The sequence below is a fragment of the Carcharodon carcharias genome, chromosome 5 (assembly GCF_017639515.1).
Source record: "Carcharodon carcharias isolate sCarCar2 chromosome 5, sCarCar2.pri, whole genome shotgun sequence".
In the NCBI taxonomy this organism is placed as follows: domain Eukaryota; kingdom Metazoa; phylum Chordata; class Chondrichthyes; order Lamniformes; family Lamnidae; genus Carcharodon; species Carcharodon carcharias.
The window spans coordinates 3,112,698-3,136,526 of NC_054471.1; the positions used below are offsets into that span (position 1 = coordinate 3,112,698).

General features: G+C 49.5%; 1 protein-coding gene across 1 annotated transcript in view; it reads left to right on the top strand.

The window, feature by feature from the left end:
- LOC121278078 (tau-tubulin kinase 1-like) overlaps window positions 1-20,992 on the top strand; it is a 265,278-nt gene extending 244,286 nt beyond the window's left edge. The window contains exons 9-10 of the mRNA XM_041188135.1: window positions 18,796-20,288; window positions 20,971-20,992. Coding sequence (XP_041044069.1) covers window positions 18,796-20,288; window positions 20,971-20,992 — 1,515 coding nt within the window. The remainder of the gene's footprint in view (window positions 1-18,795; window positions 20,289-20,970) is intronic.
- The last annotated feature ends 2,837 nt before the right edge of the window (window positions 20,993-23,829 follow it).

Sequence of the window (23,829 nt, forward strand, 5' to 3'; positions counted from 1 at the left end):
TTGGGTGCAACATCCAGTGTGAGTGGGCAAAGATCTGGCAAATGTGAAATTGTTCATTTTGGCAGTAAGAATAAAAAAGAGGCTTATTATCTAAATGGTGAGAGATTGCAGAGCTCTGAGACTCAAAGGGATCTGGGTGTCCTAGTGCATGAATCACAAAAGGTTAGTTTGCAGGTATAGGAGGTAATTAGGAAAGCTAATAGAATGTTATTTAATGTGAGGGGAATTGATGACAAAAGTAGGGAGGTTATGCGTCAGTTGTACAGGGCATTGGTGAGACCACATCTGGAGTATTGTGTACAGCACTGGTCTCCTTATTTAAAGAACGATATAAATGCATTAGAAGCAGTTCAGAGAAGGTTTACCTGACTAATACCAGGAATGGGTGGGTTGTCTTATGAGGAAAGGTTGGAGAGGTTAGGTTTGTATCCACTGGAGTTTAGAAGAGTAAGAGGCAAATTAATTGAAACATTTAATTCGGAAAGCTAATCAAATGTTATAATTTAATGTGAGGGGAATTGATGACAAAAGTAGGGAGGTTATGCTTCAGTTGTACAGGGCATTGGTGAGACCACATCTGGAGTACTGTGTACAGTACTGGTCACCTTATTTAAAGAAAGATGTAAATGCATTAGAAGCAGTTCAGAGAAGGTTTACCAGACTAATACCAGGATTGGGTGGGTTGTTTTATGAGGAAAGGCTGGAGAGGTTAGGCTTGTATCCACTGGAGTTTAGAAGAGTAAGAGGTGACTTAGCTGAAACCTTTAAGATCCTGAGGGGTCTTGACAGGGTGGATGTGGAAAGGATGTTTCCTCTTGTGGGAGAATCTAGAACTAGGGGGTCACTGTTTAAAAATAACCGGGTCGCTCATTTAAGACAGAGATGAGGAGAAATTCTTTCTCTCAGAGGTTTGAGAGTGTTTGGTGGGAGCAGAGTCTGAATATTTTTAAGGCAGAGCTGGATAGATTCTTGATTAACAAGGGGGTGAAAGGTTATCGGGGCTAGGCAGGAATGTGGAGTTGAGATTACATTCAGATCAGCCGTGATCTTATTGAATGGCAGAGCAGGCTCGAGGGGCCGAGTGGCCTCCTCCTGCTGTTAATTCATATGTTTGTATGTATGTAGATTGGGTGAGCTCTGTATTTTGTGTGGGATGATGGCAGTGTTGGGCGGGTGGGTTCTGTGTTGGGGGTCAATTGATGCTAGTGTTGGATTTTTGAGTCTCTTACATGTGAATTTGCCTGTCACATGTTGATGGCCCCTCTGCCCCCCCCCGACCCTCACCCAATACCCTGTTTTTTTGATGCTGCCTTTCATTCCAGGCTGTGACAGCTCAATCCATTGGGATTGTTGCAGTTGGAGAAATCTAGCAGATGGCTGCAGTGTTTGAAAGCTGTGGTGAGGAGATACCTGTTAGGTTTAAAACCATCAGTTCTGCTCCCATCCTCTGTCCTTGACCTATTGCAGCACCACCCAGTGAAGGTTTACAGCACAAACCAGGGACTCAGTCTATCTCCAGATAACAAGCTGTTTCCTATGCAATGTGCTCGCTTGCCTTTTTGTCTCCTTGTTCAGGAGAGCATTAGTGGAGTACAGAAAGTGCAGGGTGGAGCTTAAGAAAGCAATTAGGAGAGCAAATAGGCGATATGAGAAAGCTCTGGCTGGTAAAAGTAGGGAAAATCCCAATTCTATAAGTATATCAATGGGAAGAGGATAACCAGGGAAAGAGTAGGGCCCATTAGGGACCAAGGGGGCAATCTATGAGTGGAGCCAGAGGACATCGGTAGAGTGTTGAACGAATACTTCACATCCATCTTCACCCAAGAGAATGAGGATGAAGGTATGGAACTCAGGGGGAGAAACTGTGAGGTTCTTGAACAAATTGACATAAGGAGTGACAAGGTATTGGAGGTGTTGGCAGGCTTAAAAGTGACAAATCGCCAGGTCCAGATGATTTGTGTCCCAGACTGCTGAGGGAGGCAAGGGAGGAGATCGCAGGGGCTCTGACCCAAATTTTTAATTCCTCTCTGGCCACGGGGGAGGTGCCAGAGGACTGGAGAACAGCTAATGTGGTTCCGCTATTTAAGAAGGGTTGAAGAGATAAGCCAGGGAACTACAGGCCAGTGAGTCTCACGTCAGTGGAAGGGAAACTATTCGAGAAATTTCTGAAGGAGAGAATCTATCTCCACTTGGAGAGGCAAGGTTTGATCAGGGATAGTCAGCATGGCTTTGTCAGAGGGAGGTCATGCCTAACAAATGTGATTGAATTTTTTGGGGAGGTGACCAGGTGTGTAGATGAGGATAGTGCAGTAGATGCAGTTTATATGGATTTCAGCAAAGTCTTTGACAAAGTCCCACATGGGAGACTTATAAAGAAGGCAAATGCACATGGGATACGGGGTAATTTGATAAGGCGGATTCAAAATTGGTTTAGTTGTAGGAGACAGAGGGTGTTGACAGAAAGATGCTTTAGTGACTGGAATCCAGTGTCCAGTGGAGTACCACAGGGATCTGTGCTGGGTCCCCTATTATTTGTCATTTATATAAATGACATAGATGACTATGTGGGGGGTAGGATTAGTAAGTTTGCAAATGACACAAAGATTGGCTAGGTGGTTAACAGTAAGGTTGAGTGTCTTGGGCTACAGGAAGATATAGACGGGATGGTCAAATGGGCAGATAAGTGGCAGATGTGGAATTTAACCTTGAAAAGTGTGAGGTGATACACTTTGGAAGGAGTAATTTGACAAGGAGGTATTCAATGAACGGCATGACACTAGGAAGTTCTGAGGAACAAAGGGACCTTGGCGTGTGTGTCCATAGATCTCTGAACGCGGAGGGGCATGTTAGTGGGGTGGTGAAAAAGGCATATGGGACACTTGCCTTTATCAATCGAGGCATAGATTACAAAAGTAGGGAGGTCATGTTGGAGTTGTATAGAACCTTGGTGAGGCCACAGCTGGAGTACTGTGTGCAGTTCTGGTCGCCACATTATAGGAAGGATGTGATTATACTGGAGAGGGTGCAGAGGAGATTCACCAGGATGTTGCCTGGGATGAAACATTTAAGTTATGAAGAGAGGTTGGATAGACTTGGGTTGTTTTTGTTGGAGCAGAGAAGACTGAGGGGGCGACCTGATCGAGGTGTACAAGATTATGAGGGGCATGGACAGGGTGGAGAGGGAACAGCTGTTCCCCTTAGTTGAAGGGTCAGTCACAAGGGGACATAAGTTCAAGGTGAGGGGCAGGAGGTTTAGGGGGGATGTGAGGAAAAACATTTTTACCCAGAGGGTGGTGATGGTCTGGAATGCGCTGCCTGGGAGGGTGGTGGAGGCAGGTTGAAAGGTACATCGTATTGTGAAACTGGGGATTATATACAGAGAGGACATACTGCACTGGGAATCTGGAGATTTTATACAGGGAGGGTACACTGTGCTGGTAATTTGGGGATTGTATACAGAGACCATACAATGTGCTGGAAAACTATGGATTGTTTACAGGGAGAGTACACTATTGTGAATCTAGGGATTGCATACAAGAGAGTACACTGTGCTGGGAATCAGAAGATTGTATACAGAGAGGGCACACTGTACTGGGAAACCGGGATTGGCTACAGAGAGGTTAGACTGTACTGGGAATCTGGGGATTGTATACAGATTGGGTACACTGGACTGGGAATCTGGAGATTGTATGCAGATTGGGTACACTGGACTGGGAATCTGGAGATTGTATGCAGAGAGGGTACACTGTACTGGGAATCTGGAGATTGTATACAGAGAGGGTACACTGTACTGGGAATCTGGGAATTGTATACAGAGAGGGTACACTGTACTGGGAACGTGGAGGTTGTATACAGAGATGGTGCACTGTACTGGAACCTGCGGATGCTTTACAGACAAGGTACACGACTGTGAATCTGGAGATTGTATACAGTGAGGTACAATCTACTGGGAAACTGGTGATTCTATACAGAGAAGGTATACTGTACTGGGAAACTGGAGATTGTATACAGAGAGGGTACACTGTACTGGGAAACTGGTGATTGTATGCAGAGAGAGTACACTGTACTGGGAATCTGGAGATTGTATACAGAGAGGGTACACTGTACTGGGAATCTGGAGATTGTATACAGAGAGGGTACACTGTACTGGGAAACTGGAGATTGTATACAGAGAGGGTACACTGTACTGGGAATCTGGAGATTGTATGCAGAGAGGGTACACTGTACTGGGAATCTGGAGATTGTATACACCGGGCTACACTGTACTGGGAATCAGGAGATTGTATACAGATTGGGTACACTGTACTGGGAAACTGGAGGTTGTATACAGAGAGGGTACACTGGACTGGGAATCTGGAGATTGTATACAGAGTGGGTACACTGTACTGGGAATCTGGAGATTGTATGCAGAGAGGGTACACTGTACTGGGAAACTGGAGATTGTATACAGAGAGAGTACACTATACTGGGAATCTGGAGCTTGTACACAGAGAGGGTACACTGTACTGGGAATCTGGAGATTGTATACAGAGTTGGTACACTGTACTGGGAATCTGGAGATTGTATGCAGAGAGGGTACACTGGACTGGGAATCTGGAGATTGTATGCAGAGAGGGTACACTGTACTGGGAATCTGGAGATTGTATACAAAGAGGGTACACTGTACTGGGAATCTGGGGATTGTATACAGAGTGGGTACACTGTACTGGGAATCTGGAGATTGTATGCAGAGAGGGTACACTGTACTGGGAATCTGGAGATTGTACACAGAGAGGGTACACTGTACTGGGAATCTGGGAATTGTATACAGAGAGGGTACACTGTACTGGGAACCTGGAGGTTGTATACAGAGATGGTGCACTGTACTGGAACCTGCGGATGCTTTACAGACAAGGTACACGACTGTGAATCTGGAGATTGTATACAGTGAGGTACAATCTACTGGGAAACTGGTGATTCTATACAGAGAAGGTATACTGTACTGGGAAACTGCAGATTGTATACAGAGAGGGTACACTGTACTGGGAAACTGGTGATTGTATGCAGAGAGAGTACACTGTACTGGGAATCTGGAGATTGTATACAGAGAGGGTACACTGTACTGGGAATCTGGAGATTGTATACAGAGAGGGTACACTGTACTGGGAAACTGGAGATTGTATGCAGAGAGAGTACACTGTACTGGGAAACTGGAGATTGTATACAGAGAGGGTACACTGTACTGGGAATCTGGAGATTGTATACAGATTGGGTACACTGTACTGGGAAACTGGAGATTGTATACAGAGAGGGTACACTGGACTGGGAATCTGGAGATTGTATACAGAGTGGGTACACTGTACTGGGAATCTGGAGATTGTATGCAGAGAGGGTACACTGTACTGGGAAACTGGAGATTGTATACAGAGAGGGTACACTGTACTGGGAATCTGGAGATTGTACACAGAGAGGGTACACTGTACTGGGAATCTGGAGATTGTATACAGAATGGGTACACTGTACTGGGAATCTGGAGATTGTATGCAGAGAGGGTACACTGTACTGGGAATCTGGAGATTGTATACACCGGGCTACACTGTACTGGGAATCTGGAGATTGTATACAGATTGGGTACACTGTACTGGGAAACTGGAGATTGTATACAGAGAGGGTACACTGGACTGGGAATCTGGAGATTGTATACAGAGTGGGTACACTGTACTGGGAATCTGGAGATTGTATGCAGAGAGGGTACACTGTACTGGGAAACTGGAGATTGTATACAGAGAGGGTACACTGTACTGGGAATCTGGAGATTGTACACAGAGAGGGTACACTTAACTGGGAATCTGGAGATTGTATACAGAGTGGGTACACTGTACTGGGAATCTGGAGATTGTATGCAGAGAGGGTACACTGTACTGGGCATCTGGAGATTGTATACAGATTGGGTACACTGTACTGGGAAACTGGAGATTGTATACAGAGAGGGTACACTGGACTGGCAATTTGGAGATTGTATACAGAGTGGGTACACTGTACTGGGAATCTGGAGATTGTATGCAGAGAGGGTACACTGTACTGGGAAACTGGAGATTGTATACAGAGAGGGTACACTGTACTGGGAATCTGGAGATTGTACACAGAGAGGGTACACTGTACTGGGAATCTGGAGATTGTATACAGAGTGGGTACACTGTACTGGGAATCTGAAGATTGTATGCAGAGAGGGTACACTGTACTGGGAATCAGGAGATTGTATACACCGGGCTACACTGTACTGGGAATCTGGAGATTGTATACAGAGAGAGTATACTGTACTGGGAATCTGGAGATTGTATACAGATTGGGTACACTGTACTGGGAAACTGGTGATTGTATACAGAGTGGGTACACTGTACTTGGAAACTGTTGATTGTATACAGAGAGGGTGCACTGTACTGGGAATCTGGAGATTGTACACAGATTGGGTACACTGTACTGGGAAACTGGTGATTGTATACAGATTGGGTACACTGTACTGGGAATCTGGAGATTGTATACAGATTGGGTACACTGTACTGGAAAACTGGTGATTGTATACAGAGTGGGTACACTGTACTGGGAAACTGGTGATTGTATACAGAGTGGGTACACTGTACTGGGAAACTGTTGATTGTATACAGAGAGGGTACACTGTACTGGGAACCTGGAGATTGTACACAGAGAGGGTACACTGTACTGGGAATCTGGAGATTGTACACAGAGAGGGTACACTGTACTGGGAATCTGGAGATTGTATACAGATTGGGTACACTGTACTGGGAAACTGGTGATTGTATACAGAGTGGGTACACTGTACTGGGAAACTGTTGATTGTATACAGAGAGGGTACACTGTACTGGGAATCTGGAGATTGTATACAGATTGGGTACACTGTACTGGGAATCTGGAGATTGTATGCAGATTGGGTACCCTGTACTGGGAATCTGGAGATTGTGTACAGATTGGGTACACTGTACTGGGAAACTGGTGATTGTAGACAGATTGGGTACACTGTACTGGGAAACTGGAGATTGTACACAGAGAGGGTACACTGTACTGGGAATCTGGAGATTGTATGCAGAGAGGGTACACTGTACTGGGAATCTGGAGATTGTATACAGAGAGGGTATACTGTACTGGGAATCTGGAGATTGTACACAGAGAGGGTACACTGTACTGGGAATCTGGAGATTGTATACAGAGAGGGTACACTGTACTGGGAATCTGGAGATTATACACAGAGAGGGTACACTGTACTGGGAATCTGGAGATTGTACACAGAGAGGGTACACTGTACTGGGAATCTGGAGATTGTACACAGACAGGGTACACTGTACTGGGAATCTGGAGATTGTATGCAGAGAGGGTACACTGTACTGGGAATCTGGAGATTGTATACAGAGAGGGTACACTGTACTGCGAATCTGGGGATTGTATACAGAGAGGGTACACTGTACTGGGAATCTGGAGATTGTATGCAGAGAGGGTACACTGTACTGGGAATCTGGAGATTGTATACAGAGAGGGTACACTGTACTGGGAATCTGGAGATTGTATACAGAGAGGGTCCACTGTACTGGGAATCTGGAGATTGTATACAGAGAGGGTACACTGGACTGGGAATCTGGGAATTGTATACACCGGGCTACACTGTACTGGGAATCTGGAGATTATATACAGAGAGGGTACACTGTACTGGGAATCTGGAGATTGTATGCAGAGAGGGTACACTGGACTGGGAATCTGGAGATTGTATACCTTTCTGTCTATCAGATTAGTGTTGAACGGATGCCTGTTGGTTTTTTTATTTAGTGAACTGTAGCGTTCTAGTCTAGCTCACTAATTTAATCATATTCCTTCTGCAATCCTCTTTGAATTGGGGTTTTAATACTGTGAATAAGGAGTGGGGAACCCATGCATGTTTCTCAAGCTGTCCTCTCTCGGATATCTTGGCTTTTGCAAAGAGCTACTTGGATAATAATGTACTGTATATGCCAGCGGGACTATTCATTTGCATGGAATGACCTGTTTGACCTGTAAATATTGCCAAATTATTGTAAAATATAATTTCTAAAAGGAGACGCTTGCTATACAAATGTAAACTTGAATTTGTGCCTTTTCTCCCTTGTATGGAATGTAAACCATCTGGAATATCAGCTGTATATTTCCCTAGATCATATTAAAGCTTTTCAGATCAGACCTTTTCTGTAGTTGCCTTTGTCTGTTCTTAGACTGACTCGTCTCTTTCATTGATCAGTAATTTGCTGTTCTTCGTTTGGTTCATTCCAGACTGACCAAACGTTCCCTCCTTCCTCCTCCTCTCTCCTCCTCTGTTTTAGAATTTACACAAGCGTCTGTGCAGAGTCAGTCTCGAAGGCTGAATGCCTAACTGAAGCAGGGTCTAGCACAGGCACAGGGGAGGGTAGAGAGGCCAGCACCAACTCTGAGCTCAGCATATTCACACTGCCCTGCTGGGCCATGAGGGTGAGGGTGGGGATGTCACTCTGCCTGGGGCAATCCAGACACCAGCATGGGGCCAAACCCACAGATCAGCAAAGGCACAAATTCATCTTTACAGTCTCGTCTTTTGTTTTCAGACAGGTTTCTCGGAGCGAGATCTTTCGCGGGATGCCTTGTCTGGAACAGTTGAAGCGGTCCCCTCCCCTCCCCACCCCTCCTAATCAAAACAATGTGCGTCGGAACAGGAGTAGGCAATTCTCAGCATAGACTTCACCAGCGCCTCCACCCGCTCTGCCCCAGCAGTCCACCCAGGCCTATCTCACATGTCCAGCAGCTGAGGGGTAGGGCAGGGAGGGGAAACGGTGTGAGATGGGGGGAGGGGGGAAGTGGACCTGCTCTGGATGTACACCAGTTTCCCTTGCTTAGTAGTTGGGTCTGTGATACCCTGTACAGATTCCTCTCTCACTCAGCAGCTTTAAGCATGAGCTCTCGGCTTCCAAGTCAAAGTCTTTGCACCAGCAATTGTGACCAAAAAACCAAACCTAAGGGTTTGAACAACTGTGGAATCACGGCTCCCACCTCTTCCTCCCCTTCTTCCCACCCTCGCCCACAACCACCTGCCCACAGGAGAGACCGGAGCATAGGGAGAAGCACGAAGATCCCAGTAACCAGTTTCTCACTCCAATAGAAAACGAACACAGAATTGGAAAAGTGCCGGAGTGTAGAGGGAGCTTTACTCTGTATCGAACCCCGTGCTGTACCTGTCCTGGGAGTGTTTGATGGGGACAGTGTAGAGGGAGCTTTACTCTGTACCTAACCCCATGCTGTACCTGTCCTGGGAGTGTTTGATGGGGACAGTGTAGAGGGAGATTTACTCTGTATCTAACCCCGTGCTGTACCTGTCCTGGGAGTGTTTGATGGGACAGTTTATAGGGAGCTTTACTCTGTATCTAACCCCGTGCTGGACCCCATGAAGTCTCATGGCATCAGGTCAAACATGGACAAGGAAATCTGCAGATTACCATATACCGCCCTCCCTCAGCTGATGAATCAGTGCCTCCTCCATGTTGAACACCACTTAGAGGAAGCACTGAGGGTGGCAAGGGCGCAGAATGTACTCTGGGTGGGGGACTTCAGTGTCCATCACCAAGGATGGCTCGGTAGCACCACTACTGACCGAGCTGACTGAGTCCTAAATGACCGAGTCCTAAATGACTCTGGGTGGGGGACTTCAATACCCGTCACCAAGAGTGGCTCAGTTGCACCATTACTGTCCAAGTCCTATAGGACATAGCTGCTAGACTGGGTCTGCGGCAGGTGATGAGGGAACCAAGAGGGAAAAACATACTTGACCTCATCATCACCAACCTGCCTGCTGCAGATGCATCTGTCCATGACAGTATTGGTAGGAATGACCACCACACAGTCATTGTGGAGACCAAGTCCCACCTTCACATTGAGGATACCCTCCATCGTGTTGTGTGGCACTACCACTGTGCTAAATGGGATAGATTTCAAACAGATCTAGCAACTCAAGACTGGGCATTCATGAGGCGCTGTGGGCCATCAGCAGCAGCAGAATTGTACTCGAACACAATCTGTAACCTCGTGGCCCGGCATATCCCCCACTCCACCATTACCATCAAGCCAGGGGATCAACCCTGGTTCAATGAAGAGTGCAGGAGGGCATTCCAGGAGCAGCACCAGGCACACCTAAAAATGAGGTGTCAACCTGGTGAAGCTACAACACAGGGTTACTTGCATGTCAAACAGCATAAGCAGCAAGTGATAGAGCTAAGCGATCCCACAACCAATGGATCAGATCTAAGCTCTGCAGTCCTGCCACATCCAGTTGTGAATGGTGGTGGACAATTAAACAACTCACTGGAGGAGGAGGCTCCACAAATATCCCCAATCCAACCCGGCCAAATACCGTCGCATCAGTCTACTTTCAATCATCAGGAGTAATGGAAGGGGTCATCAACAGTGCTATCAAGCAGCACTTGCTTAGCAATAACCTGCTCACTGACGCCCAGTTTGAGTTCTGCCAGGGCCACTCAGCTCCTGACCTCATTACAGCCTTGGTTCAAACATTGGCAAAACCAGAACATTTACACCACACAAGTGTCAGGTAATGACCATCTCTAACAAGAGACAATCCAACCATTGCCCCTTGATGTTCAATGGCATTAGCATCACTGAATCCCCCACCATCAATATCCTGGGGGTTACCATTGACCAGAAACTGAACTGGACTAGCCATATAAATACTGTGGCTACAGGAGCAAGTCAGAGGCTTGGAATCCTGCGGCAAGTAACTCAGCTCCTGACTCCGCAAAGCCTGTCCACCATCGACAAGGGACAAGTCAGGAATGTGATGGATTTGTCCTGCTTTTTGTGTACAGGAAATAACTGGGCAATTTTCCACATAGCTGGGTAGATGCCAGTGTTGTAGCTGTACTGGAACAGCTTGGCTAGGGGCACCACAAGTTCTGGAGCACAAGTCTTCAGTACTATTGCTGGAATATTGTCAAGACCCATATCCAGTGCCTTCATCCATTTCTTGATATCACGTGGAGTGAATCAAATTGGCTCAAGACTGGCATCTGGGGACCTCTGGAGGAGGCTGAGATGGATCATCCACTTGGCACTTCTGGCTGAAAATTGTTGCAAATGCTTCAGCTTTATCTTTTGCACTGATGTGCTGGGCTCCTCCATCATTGAGGATGGGGATATTTGTGGAGCCTCCTCCTCCAGTGAGTTGTTTAATTATACACCACCATTCACTACTGGATGTGGCAAGACTGCAGAGCTTAGATCTGATCCGTTGGGTGTGGGATCGCTTAGCTCTGTCTATCACTTGTTGCTTATGCTGTTTGACATGCAAGTATTCCTGTGTTATAGCTTCACCAGGTTGACACCTTATTTTTAGGTCTGCCTGATGCTGCTCCTGGCATACCCTCCTGGACTCTTCAATGAACCAGGGTTGATCCCCATCACTCGATGGTGATGGTAGAGTGGGGGATACGTTGGGCCATGAAATTACAGATTGTGTTTGAGTACAATTCTGCTGCTGCTGATGGCTCACAGCGCCTCATGGATGCCCAGTCTTGAGTTGCTAGATCTGTTAGAAATCTATCCCATTTAGCACAGTGGTAGTGCCACACAACACGATGGAGGGAATCCTCAATGTGAAGGTGGGACTTTGTCTCCACAATGACTGTTTGGTGATCACTCCTACTGATACTGTCATGGACAGATGCATCTGCAGCAGGCAGGTTGGTGAGGATGAGGTCAAGTATGTTTTTCCCTCTTGTTGGTTCCCTCACCACCTGCCGCAGACCTAGTCGAACAGCAATGTCCTTTAGGACTCGGCCAGCTCGGTCAGTAATGATGCTACCGAGCCACACTTGGTGATGGACATTGAAGTCCCCCACCCAGAGTACATTCTGCGCCCTTGACACCCTCAGTGCTTCCTCCAAGTGGTGTTCAACATGGAGGAAGCACTGATTCATCAGCTGAGGGAGGGCGGTACGTGGTAATCAGCAGGAGGTTTCCTTGTCCATGTTTGACCTGATGCCGTGAGACTTCATGGAGTCCAGAGTCGATGTTGAGGACTCCCAGAGCAACTCCCTCCTGACTGTATACCACTGTGTCACCACCTCTGCTGGGTCTGTCCTGCCGGTGGGACAGGACATACCCAGGGATGGTGATGGTGATGTCTGGGACATTATCTGTAAGGTATGATTCCGTGAGGATGACTACATCCAACTGTTGCTTGACTAGTCTGGCCGATGACCACGCCATCACCTCCCGCTTGATTGGTACCACATCCACCAACTTAAACATTCATTCCCTCTTGCCCATCACTCCCTCTGAAACCTCACACCAGCCTCCCTTCACTTCCTCCCCCTCCCTCCCTTCTCCACGTTAATCGATCTATGTCACTCCCTCCCGCCCTCGGTGCTCCTCCCTATTCCCTGCCATCAGTCCCCACTGCCCGCTACTCCTAACCTCTCCCATGCCACTCCCTCCCCCCACTCCTAACCCCTCCTCCACCACTCTTATACACTCCTCCTCCCTCCTCCAACACTCTTAACCCCTCCCACATTGCTCTTACCCTCTCCAGACCTCTGCTCCCCCCTCCCCAGCCTCTCCCCTTCCCCTCCTCTTCCCCCGCCCCACCTCTGCTCCCCGTTCCCCGCCTCTCCTCCCCTCCTCCCCATCCCCCCGCCTTTCGTTCCCCTCCCTGCCTCCCCACCCTTGCCTCCCCTCCCCACTCCCACATGTCTCCTCCCCCCAAGCTGCCTCCCAGCCTCCTTCCCCTCCCCCACCTCCCCTCCCTGCACCTCTCCTGGACCCATCACATTCCTCTCATCCACCTTTCCACTCCTCCTTTCCTTCCTCTCTTCACCTCCCCCTCCCTATCCCCTATCGCCTCTCCTCTCCCCCCCTGCCCCCACCTCTCCTCCCCCCTCAGCCGCCTCTGCTCCTCCCTCCTCGCCTCATCTCCCCCTCCCCTGTGCCTCCACCCCAGTCCCCAGCCTCTCTTCCCCCCTCCCCGCCTCTCTCCCCACTCCCCCTCCCCTTCCCCTCCTCTCCTGTTCCCCTCTGCCCTACTTCCCCTCCCCCTCCCTGTCTACTCCCCCCACCTCTCCTCCGCGCCCAATCACTCTGCCTTCACCCGTCCCTCACCCGTCTCTCCCCTCTTTCTCTAGGTCCCTCCCCCTTCTCTACCCTCTCCCTCCCTCCACCTCATCCATCCCTCCCTCTTCCTCCCTATTCCACCCTCCCCCTCTTCCTCCATCCTCCCACTTCCCTTCCCACACCCTCCCCTCCCCTCCAGTCCCGCCCCCTCCCTCCGCTCTGCTCCAGCCTCCTCCGCTCCCACCCCCTCCGCTCCCGCCCCCTCCGTACCCACCCCCTCCGCTCCGCTCCCGCCCCCTCCCCTCCGCTCCCGTCCCCTCCCCTCTGTACCCGCCCCCTCCGCTCCGCTCCCGTCCCCTCCGCTCTGTACCTGCCCCCTCCGCTCCTGGCCCCTCCCCTCCCGCCCCCTCCCCTCCTGCCCCCTCCCCTCCGCTCCCGCCACCCCCCCCTCCCCTCCACCTGCCCCTCCACCTGCCCCTCCCCGCCCCTCCCCCTCCCCTTCCCCTCCCCTCCCCCGCCCCTCCCCTCCCCCACCCCTCCCCTCCCCCACCCCTCAACCTGCCCCTCCGCTCCCCCTCCCCCTCCCCTCTCCTCCCCTGCCCCTCCCCTCCCCCACCCCTCCCCTCCCCCACCCCTCAACCTGCCCCTCCGCTCCCCCTCCCCTCCCCTCCCCTGCCCCTCACTGCCCCTCCCCTCCCCTCCCCTGCCCCTCCCTGCCCCTCCCCTCCCCCTCCCCTCCCCCTCCCCTCCCCTGCCCCTCCCCTCCCCTGCCCCTCCCCCTGCCCCTCCCCCTCCCCTGCCCCTCCCCTGCCCCTCCCCCTCCCCTCCCCTCCCCCTCCCCTCCCCTGCCCCTCCCCTCCCCTGCCCCTCCCCTCCCCTGCCCCTCCCCTCCCCCTGCCCCTCCCCTGCCCGCCCCTCCCCTCCCCCTCCCCTCCCCTCCCCCGCCCCTCCCCTGCCCCGCCCCTCCCCTCCCCCTCCCCTCCCCTCCCCTGCCCCTCCCCTGCCCCTCCCCTCCCCTGCCCCTCCCCTCCCCTCCCCTGCCCCTCCCCTCCCCTGCCCCTCCCTGCCCCCTGCCCCGCCCCCTGCCGCCTCCCCTCCCCTGCCCCCACCCCACCCCTCCCCTCCACCCTCCCCACCCCTCCCCTCCACCCTCCCCACCCCTCCCCTCCACCCTCCCCCTTCCCCCTCCCCACCCCCTTCCCCCTCCCCACCCCCTTCCCTCTCCCCTTCCCTAGCCCCTCCCCTGCCACGCCCCTCCCCCTGCCCCTCCCCTCCCCCTGCCCCTCCCCTCCCCTGCCCCTCCCCTGCCCCTCCCCTCACCCCTCACCCCTCCCCCTCCCCCTCCCCCTCCCCCTCCCCCTCCCCCTCCCCCTCCCCCTCCAGGTGGTAAAGAAGGCAAATGGTATGCTGGCCTTCATAGCCAGAGGATTCGAGTACAGGAACAGGGATGTCTTGCTGCAATTGTACAGGGCCTTGGTAAAATCACACCTGGAATATTGTGTGCAGTTTTGGTCTCTTTATCTGAGGAAGGGTGTTCTTGCTATAGAGGGAGGCAGAGAAGGTTTACCAGACTGATTCCTGGGATGATGGGACTGACGTAAATCTCTCCTAATATGAGTCGGTTAGGATTATATTCGGAGTCCCGAACCAGGGGTCACTGTCTGAGGATACGGGATAGACCATTTAGGAGAACAAAGAACAAAGAAGAGTACAGCAGAGGAACAGGCCCTTCAGCCCTCCAAGCCTGCGCTGATCATATTGCCCGTCAACTAAAACATTTTGCACTTCCAGGGTCCATATCCCTCTAATCCCATCCTATTTGTCAAGCTGCCTCTTAAATACCACTGTGGTACCTGCTTCCACCACCTCCTCTGGCAGCGAATTCCAGACCCTCTGTGTAAAAAACTTGCCCCACACATCTCCTCTATAGTTTTCTCCTCTCACCTAAAATCTATGTCCCCTAGTAATTGACTCTTCCACCCTGGGAAAAAGCTTCTGACTATCTACTCTGTCCATGTCACTCAAAATTTTGTAAACTTCTATCAAGTAATTTCCTGGATTATCCCTGCTACCCTTCTTAAACAATGGAACAACAATGGCCATTCTCCAGTCCTCTGGGACCTCACCCATATCCAGTGAGGATACAAAGACTTCTGTCAAGGCCCCAGCAATCTCCTCCCTTGCCTCCCTCAGTACTCTGGGGTAGATCCCATCTGGCCCTGGGCACTTATCCACCTTAATATTCTTCAAGATGCCTAACACCTCCTCTTTTTTGATCTCAACATGATCCAGGCTATCTACACACTCTTCCCTAGACAAATCGACCGCTAAGTCCTTCTCTTTGGTGAATACTGATGAGAAGTATTCATTTAGTATCTCTCCCATTTCTTCTGGCTCCACACACAGATTCCCACCTCTGTCCCTGAGTGAGCCTACCCTTTCCCTGACTACCCTCTTGCTTTTTACATATGTATAAAAGGCCTTGGGATTTTCCTTAATCCTGGTTGCCAGTGACTTTTCATGACCCTTTTTAGCCCCCCTGACTCTTTGCTTAAGTTTCTTCCTACTTCCTTTATATTCTCCACGGGCTTCAACTGTTCCCAGCCTTCTAGCCCTTACGAATGCTTCCCTTTTCTTTTTGACTAATCTCACAATATCCTTCATTATCCAAGGTTCCTGAAATTGCCATGCTTATTCTTCATCCTAGCAGGAACATGCCAGTCCTGAATTCTTATCAACTGACGTTTCAAAACATGTCAGTTGTTGATTTGCCCTCAAACATCTGCCTCCAGTCTAGATTCCTCAGTTCCTGCTTAATATTGTTATAATTAGCCTTCCCCCAATTCAGCACCTTAACCTGAGGACTCCTGTTACCCTTATCCACCAGTACCTTGAAACTTACTGAATTATGGTCACTTTTCCCAAAATGCTCCCCTACTGAAGCTTCGACCACCTGGCTGGGTTCATTCCCTAATACCAGGTCCAGTATTGCCCCTTCCCTAGTTGGACTATCTACATATTGTCTCAGGAAGCCCTCCTGGATGCACCTTACAAATTCTGCACCATCCAAACCCCTGGCACTAAGTGATTCCCAGTCAATATAGGGAAAGTTAAAATCACCCACCACACCAACCCTATTGCTTTTACATTTTTCCAAAATCTGCCTACATAACTGTTTCTCAATCTCCCGCCGGCAATTGGGAGGCCTATAGTAACCCCCAACATTGTGACAGCACCCTTCCTATTCCGGAGCTCTACCCATATTGCCTTGCTGCATGAGCCCAACGAGGTGTCCTCCTGTGGTACAGCTGTGATATTCCCCTTAACCAGCAGTGCAACTCCCCCACCTCTTCTACATCCCTCTCTATCCTGCCTGAAACATCTAAATCCTGGAATGTTTATCTGCCAGTCCTGTCCATCCTTCAACCAAGTCTCTGTAATAGCAATAACATCATAGTCCCAAGTACTAATCCAAGCTCTAAGCTCATCTGCCTTGCCTGTTATACTTCTCGCATTGAAACAAATGCATTTCAGACCCCCAGTCCCACTGTGTTCAGTAATTTCTCCCTGCCTGTCCTTCCTCTTAGTCCTACTGGCCATATTCACTGGTTCCCAGTCATTTATTTCACCTGCTGACCTATTGCTCTGGTTCCCACCCCCCTGCCATACTAGTTTAAACTCTCACTAGTGACACTAGCAAACCTCGCAGCCAGGATATTGGTGCCCCTCCAGTTTAGATGCAACCCGTCCTTCTTGTACAGGTCCCACCTGCCCCGGAAGAGATCCCACTTATCCAGATATCAGAAACCCTCCCTCCTAAACCATCTGTTCAGCCACGTGTTCAGCTGCACTATCTTCCTATTTCTAGCCTCACTGGCACGTGGCACAGGGAGTAATCCTGAGATTACAACCCTAGAGGTCCTGTTTTTTTTTAACTTTCTGCCTAACTCCCTGAACTCCTGCTGCAGGACCTCATCACTCTTCCTACCTATGTCGTTAGTACCAATGTGTACCACGACCTCTGGCTGTTCTCCATCCCCCTTCAGAATGTCCCATACCTGATCAGAGACATCCTGGACCCTGGCACCAGGGAGGCAACATACCATCCTGGTGTCTCTTTCACGACCACAGAAGCACCTATCTGAGCCCCTGACTATAGAGTCCCCTATGACAATTGCTCTTCTGTGCTTTGACCCCCCCTGCTGAACAACAGAAACAGCCGTGGTGCCACTGCTCTGGCTACTGCTGTTGTTTTCCCCTGATAGGCCATCCCCCCCCAACAGTATCCAAAACAGTATAACTGTTAGAGAGGGGGACAGCCACAGGGGATTTCTGCACTGACTGCCTGCCCCTTCTAGCGGTCGCCCCTTCTAGCGGTCACCCATCTACCTGTCTGTACCTTGGGTGTGACCACATCTGTAAAACTCCTGTCTATGACGCTTTCCACCACCTGAATGCTCTTAAGTGCATCCAACTGCTGCTCCAACCGATCCATGCGGTCAGTGAGGAGCTGCAATTGGGTACACTTCCTGCAGATGTAGTTGTCCAGGACACTTGAAGCGTCACAGATTTCCCACATCCCACAGGTGAAGCACGTCACCCCTGCAACTGCCATTTCTAGAACTATTTAATAAATCAATTTACATCTAATAACTGCTTATTGACTCCTTATTAACTATACGTTCCCTAGGACTAGATTTCTACTATAAATGCTAAATTCTAAAAACAGTAATCCCCTGATTCTGGTCTAGAAACCCTTTACTTATTAATTAAGTGATTAATTTATTAGTTTAATCAGCTTAACAATGTTTTAGTTTCAAATTCAGTGTCGATTCTCTACCAGCCAATCAGGTCCCTGATTTACCGTGACACCACTTTTAATTAATTAATTTTTTGAGATGAGGAGACATGTCTTCACCCAGAGAGAGGTGAGCCTGTGGAATTCGCTACCACAGAAAGTAGTTGAGGCCAAAACATTGTATGTTTTCAAGAAGGAGTTAGATATAGCTCTTGGGGTGAAAAGGGATCAAAGGATATGGGGAGAAAGCGGGAGCAGGTTATTGAGTTGGATGATCAGCCATGATCATAATGAATGGTGGAGCAGGCTCGAAGGGCTGAATGGCCTACTCCTGCTCCTAATTTCTATGTTTCTCCCCCTTTCCCCCATCCCCCCCTCCCTCCCCCCTTCCTCCACCCTTCCCCTCGCCAGTCTGTCTCCCCACCCCCCACACAGTCCGTCTCCCCATCCCCCCACCCCCCCCAATCCAGTCTGTCTTTCTGCCCTCCATCTCTGCATCTGTTCTACAGAGTTGTTGCTGCCACTTCATGTGCCTGTTTCAGCCTCCACTGAACTATACCCCCTCGCCCTCTTACAATCTTGTCCCATTGTCCAAGGGCAATGAAAAATTGGCTGTAAATGTTGGTCTTACCCATGTCCTTTGATTGGATTAAACAACAGAGCTCTGGCCGTTGCTAAAGGCTCCAATTGGTCCAGTGCAGAGTCCACTCTGTCCTGTGTGTAGCAGTCATTCAGCTCCGGAAAGTTCCCTCGTAAGTCATTGTGTTACTACATCTGCAATGCAAGACTCACCACCACCTTCTCAGGGTAATGAGGGATGGGCAGTTTCTGAAGAATGAGGGAGAGTGTGGGATATTTCAGAAATAAAACCTGTCTTTTGATTTCAGGCATTGATCAGCAAAACAGATGAACTGGACGCTGTGCCAGCAGTTGTGGTTGGAGAGCTTCCTTGCCCTTTGCGGTTGAGATGTCTGCCCATTGGCCGGGCAGTCCCTCCCAGAGATACCGACAGTGAGAGAGATCTCCAGACTCGCCCGAGGCGGGTTGACTTCTCCAATGTGGTCTTAACAGCAACCTTTGACCTGGAGTCAGACCGTTTCAATAGAGACGAAGAGGAGATTGAGGGTGTGAAGGAGTGGAGAGAGGGAGGAAAGGAAGGAACGAAGGAGCAGAGTGAGGGAGGGATGGAACAGAGTGAGTCTAGCAGCGAGGAGAGTGAGAAAAGCACTGAGTGCAGCCAGGAAGCTGCTCCTTCCACACTCCTGGCTGATGATCAGAGAGAGGGGCGCTGCCGGACCTCCGGGGCAGATGGTGAGCAGGAGCTAGAGGAAGGCTCCAAAACACTGGTGCTTTTCTCACCAGGTGATATCCACAAATCACCCACGACTGGCGACTTGGCACCAGACGCAGACATGGGGACCTTGGCTGCCATGACACCTCAGAGTGAGAAACCTCAGGCTCTGGGTAGTCAGCTAGATGTCTCCGAGCCAGGGACCCTCTCCTCCATCATCAAGTCGGAAGCTAAACCACCCTGCCCTGTTATAGCTGCAGCAGCCTCCTGCCCCTTCACCAAGGTTGAGCGAACGTTCCTGCACATTGCTGAGAAGACACATCTCAATGTCATGTCCTCCACTGGGCAGCTCCTGCCTCAGGACCATTACGAGTTCTTCCAGACGCGAGAGCCAGAGAACGGGAACTGGCCCATGGCAGAGGGAGTGGCTGAGGCTCCTCCTCCAACTCTACTCCAACTCAAGACCCAAGCTGGAGCGCCAAGAGCCCAGAATGGGGTGGGGATTGGAGCAGGCTTGCCGGAGAGGACAGTGAAGCCAGAACCTCTAGGCCTTGTGGGGACCGGCCATTTTCCTGAGCAAGAGTCCACCCAGGGAAGGGAGGGAGAAGGCAGCAGACCAGTGACCGGAGGTGCCCATCTCAGGACACCAGCTAGATCCCAATGGAAGAGTCGGATTCCAGTGTTGGTCTCTGAGGAGGATACAAGGTCAGAGCATTCAGCAGCTCTTTTCTTCAAGGACAGACTGATCCACAGGAGGTCCAAGCACTTGGATTTGGCTCGCTTGCTGATGGACAAGAGGCAGAGTCGGCTGATACACCTGTCCTCAGTGACCTCCTCCTCTGCCTCCTCAGGAGAGGATTGCAGACAGGGCTCAGGGAGTTCACCAGCCACAGCCTCTGAGGAGGACACAAACTCCGAAAGTTCCCTCAACAGAGCAGGGAAGGGAAGCGAGGCCCACTCACTTGCTGGCAGGCAGAAGCGGGCACTGGGCAGCAAGAGCAAGATTCCACGGCCTATCACCCCTGTCAAGGTGTCCCCAGTGCACAGCTCCCCAAACACCAGCCCATTGAAAACTCCACCTACTCAAAGGTAAGCAGCAGCGATGGGGGAGCCCTAAAGTATCATGGGAACAGGAGGAGGCCATTCAGCTCAAGTCTTCCACCATTTAGTCAGGTCATGGCTGATCTGTCTCTTAACTCTCACCTACCCACCTGGGATCCTTAACCCTTAATCCCCTTTCCCAACAAAACTCTGTCAATCTCAGCCTGAATGGCTTTTTGGGAGGAGAGAGTTTCAGATTTCCAATATGCTGCAGTGTGACGTGTTTCCTGGCATCAACCCCAAATGGTCTGGCTCAATTTTTAAAATTCTGCCCCGTTGTTCACAGCAAAGGAAATTCTTTCCTTCTATTGACACGATCATGTCCTTGAATTATCATTAACCCCTCGATTAGGTCACCCCTTCATCTTCTGCACTCAAGGGAACACAACGTGGGTCTGTGTAAGCTCTCCACGTAATTTAACCCTTTTGGCCATTCTGGTGAATCTGCACTGCACCCCCTCCAAGAACGAGATATCTCTCCTGAGGTGTGGGGCCCTGAACTGGACTCAGTTAATGGGCTCTAACCAGAGCTGTGTACAGGCTATAACATCACTTCCACTGCAGGTAAAGGCCAACATTCTGTCAGTCTGCCTCATTCTATTCTGAATCTATTCACCATCTGTTAGTGATCTCTGTATTTTGATCCCTAAATCTCTCTGGATATTCACAGTTCCCAGCTTCTCACCGCTTAAGCAATACTTGGATCTGAAACAAAAATAAAACTAGCTGGAAAAACTCAGCAGGTCTGACAACATATGTGGAGAGAGAGAAAGAGTTAACATTTCGAGTCCGTATGACTCTTCTTCAGAGACTTGAAACGTTAACTCTGTCTCTCTCTCCAGATGCTGTAAGAGCTGCTGAGTTTCTCCAGCAATTTATGTTTTTGTTTGAGATTTACAGCATCCACTGTATTTTGCTTTTATAATACATGGATCTACCCCTCTTCCATTCAAAGCAGATGATTTTTCTCGCTTCCTCACATTGAATTCCAGCAGCTACTGCTTTCCCCATGTCACTGAATCTATTGATGTCCCTTTGTAACCTCAGATATTCACAGGACATCTTAACTTGATGTCATCGGTAAACTCGGACATGCTGCTGCCTCCAGTCCTCCAGCAAAGTCACCTGAGAAGCTGCTGCCGCTGTCCAGGGGTCAGAGCCGCACCCCCATTATCCAGACTGGCAGTCTCCTCCCACCAAACTAGTTAACTTTCTCAGATAAAAACAAAAAACAAAAAACTGCGGATGCTGGAAATCCAAAACAAAAACAGAATTACCTGGAAAAACTCAGCAGATCTGGCAGCATCGGCGTAGAAGAAAAGAGTTGACGTTTCGAGTACTCATGATCCTTCGACAGAACTAAAATTGTAGTTCTGTCGAAGGGTCATGAGGACTCGAAACGTCAACTCTTTTCTTCTCCGCCGATGCTGCCAGACCTGCTGAGTTTTTCCAGGTAATTCTGTTTTTGTTTCAGTTAACTTTCTCGCTCAGTAGTCATCTCCATTGCAGTTAGAAAGGCAGTTTTGTGAGAAGCCTCATGTCGAACGTGGTTACATATCTTCTGGAACAAGACAGATAAACAACCATTTTCTACCACAGTCACCTCCTCAAATAAATTCTACTGGCAATTCCACAGGACACCAGGGGGAGGGGCAATCCCACAGGGCACCAGGGGGAGGGGCAATCCTACAGGACACTAGGGGGAGGGGCAATCCCACAGGTCACCAGGAGGAGGGGCAATCCCACTGGAAATATACTTATTCTGAATACTCTGGAACATCCCCTGAGCTGTCTACTACTGCTTCACTATTGGTCTGTCCTCTGGCCTAGTTTCCCAGTTCACTTCAGCTAGCTCAGCTTTCCTCACCTAGTTGCCCTTATTTAAATTTGAGATACTAGTCTTAGGCCCACTCTTCTCCCTTTCAAACTGCATGTAAAATTCAGTCATATTGTGGTCACTGTTACCTCAGAGTGCCTTTACTCTGAGATCATTAATTAATCCTGTCACATTATATAAATGGCATAGATGACTATGTGGGGTGGGGGGGGTAGGATTAGTAAGTTTGTGGATGACACAAAGATTGGCTGGGTGGTTAACAGTGAGGTTGAGTGTCTTGGGCTACAGGAAGATATAGACGGGATGGTCAGATGGGTAGATAAGTGGCAGATGGAATTTAACCCTGAAAAGTGTGAGGTGATGCACTTTGGAAGGAGTAATTTGACAAGGAAGTATTCAATGAACGGCATGATACTAGGAAGTTCTGAGGAACAAAGGGACCTTGGCGTGTGTGTCCATAGATCTCTGAAGGCGGAGAGGCATGTTAGTGGGGTGGTGAAAAAGGCATATGGGACACTTGCTTTTATCAATCGAGGCATAGATTACAAAAGGAGGGAGGTCATGTTGGAGTTGTATAGAACCTTGGTGAGACCACAGCTGGAGTAGTGCGTGCAGTTCTGGTCGCCACATTATAGGAAGGATGTGATTGCACTGGAGGGGTTGCAGCGGAGATTTACCAGGATGTTGCCTGAGATGAAACATTTAAGTTATGAAGAGAGGTTGGATAGACTTGGGTTGTTTTTGTTGGAGCAGAGAAGACTGAGGGACGACCTGATCGAGGTGTACAAGATTATGAGGGACATGGATAGGGAGCAGCTGTTCCCCTTAGTTGAATGGTCAGTCACGAGGGGACATAAATTCAAGGTGAGGGGGAGGAGGTTTAGGGGGGATGTGAGGAAAAACTTTTTTACCCAGAGGGTGGTGATGGTCTGGAATGTGCTGCCTGGGAGGGTGGTGGAGATGGGTTGCCTCACATCCTTTAAAAAGTACCTGGATGAGCACTTGGCACATCATAACATTCAAGGTTATGGGCCAAGTGCTGGTAAATGGGATTAGGTAGGTAGGTCAGGTGTTTCTCATGTGTTGGTGCAGACTCGATGGGCTGAAGGGCCTCTTCTGCACTCTGTGATTACACAATACAAAGTCTAATATAGCCTGCTTTTTGGTTGCTTTCATAATTTGCTGCTCTAAGAAACTATCTCGAAAGCTTTCTAAGAGCTCCTCATCCAGGCTACTACTACCACCAATCTGATTTTTCCAGTTTATGTGTAGATTAAAAGCACCCATGATTATTGCTGTCCCTTTATCACAAGCACACTATATTTTCTCTTGAATACTTTGTCCTACATTGTGGCTACTGTAAGGGGGGGCTGTAGACCACTCTCACTAATGACTTCTTTCCCCTACTATTCTCCATAATTGCTATCAGATCATATTTATTTACTTCATTGTGGGTCCTCATTTCATTTACTTTGTTATGAATGCGATGCACATTCGATAGAGAGCCTTTAGTTTTGTCTTTTTGTTATCTTTGTAACATCCAGTCTTGACTATTGATGTATCCTTAGGGTTTTTTTCTCTCTGTCCCTTTCTGCTATTCTATGACCCTCATTTCTCATATTACTATTTTGTTCTGCTGCTTTGAATCTACCTCTTGATTTGCCACATCTGCCCAAGCTTGTTCCCTCACTC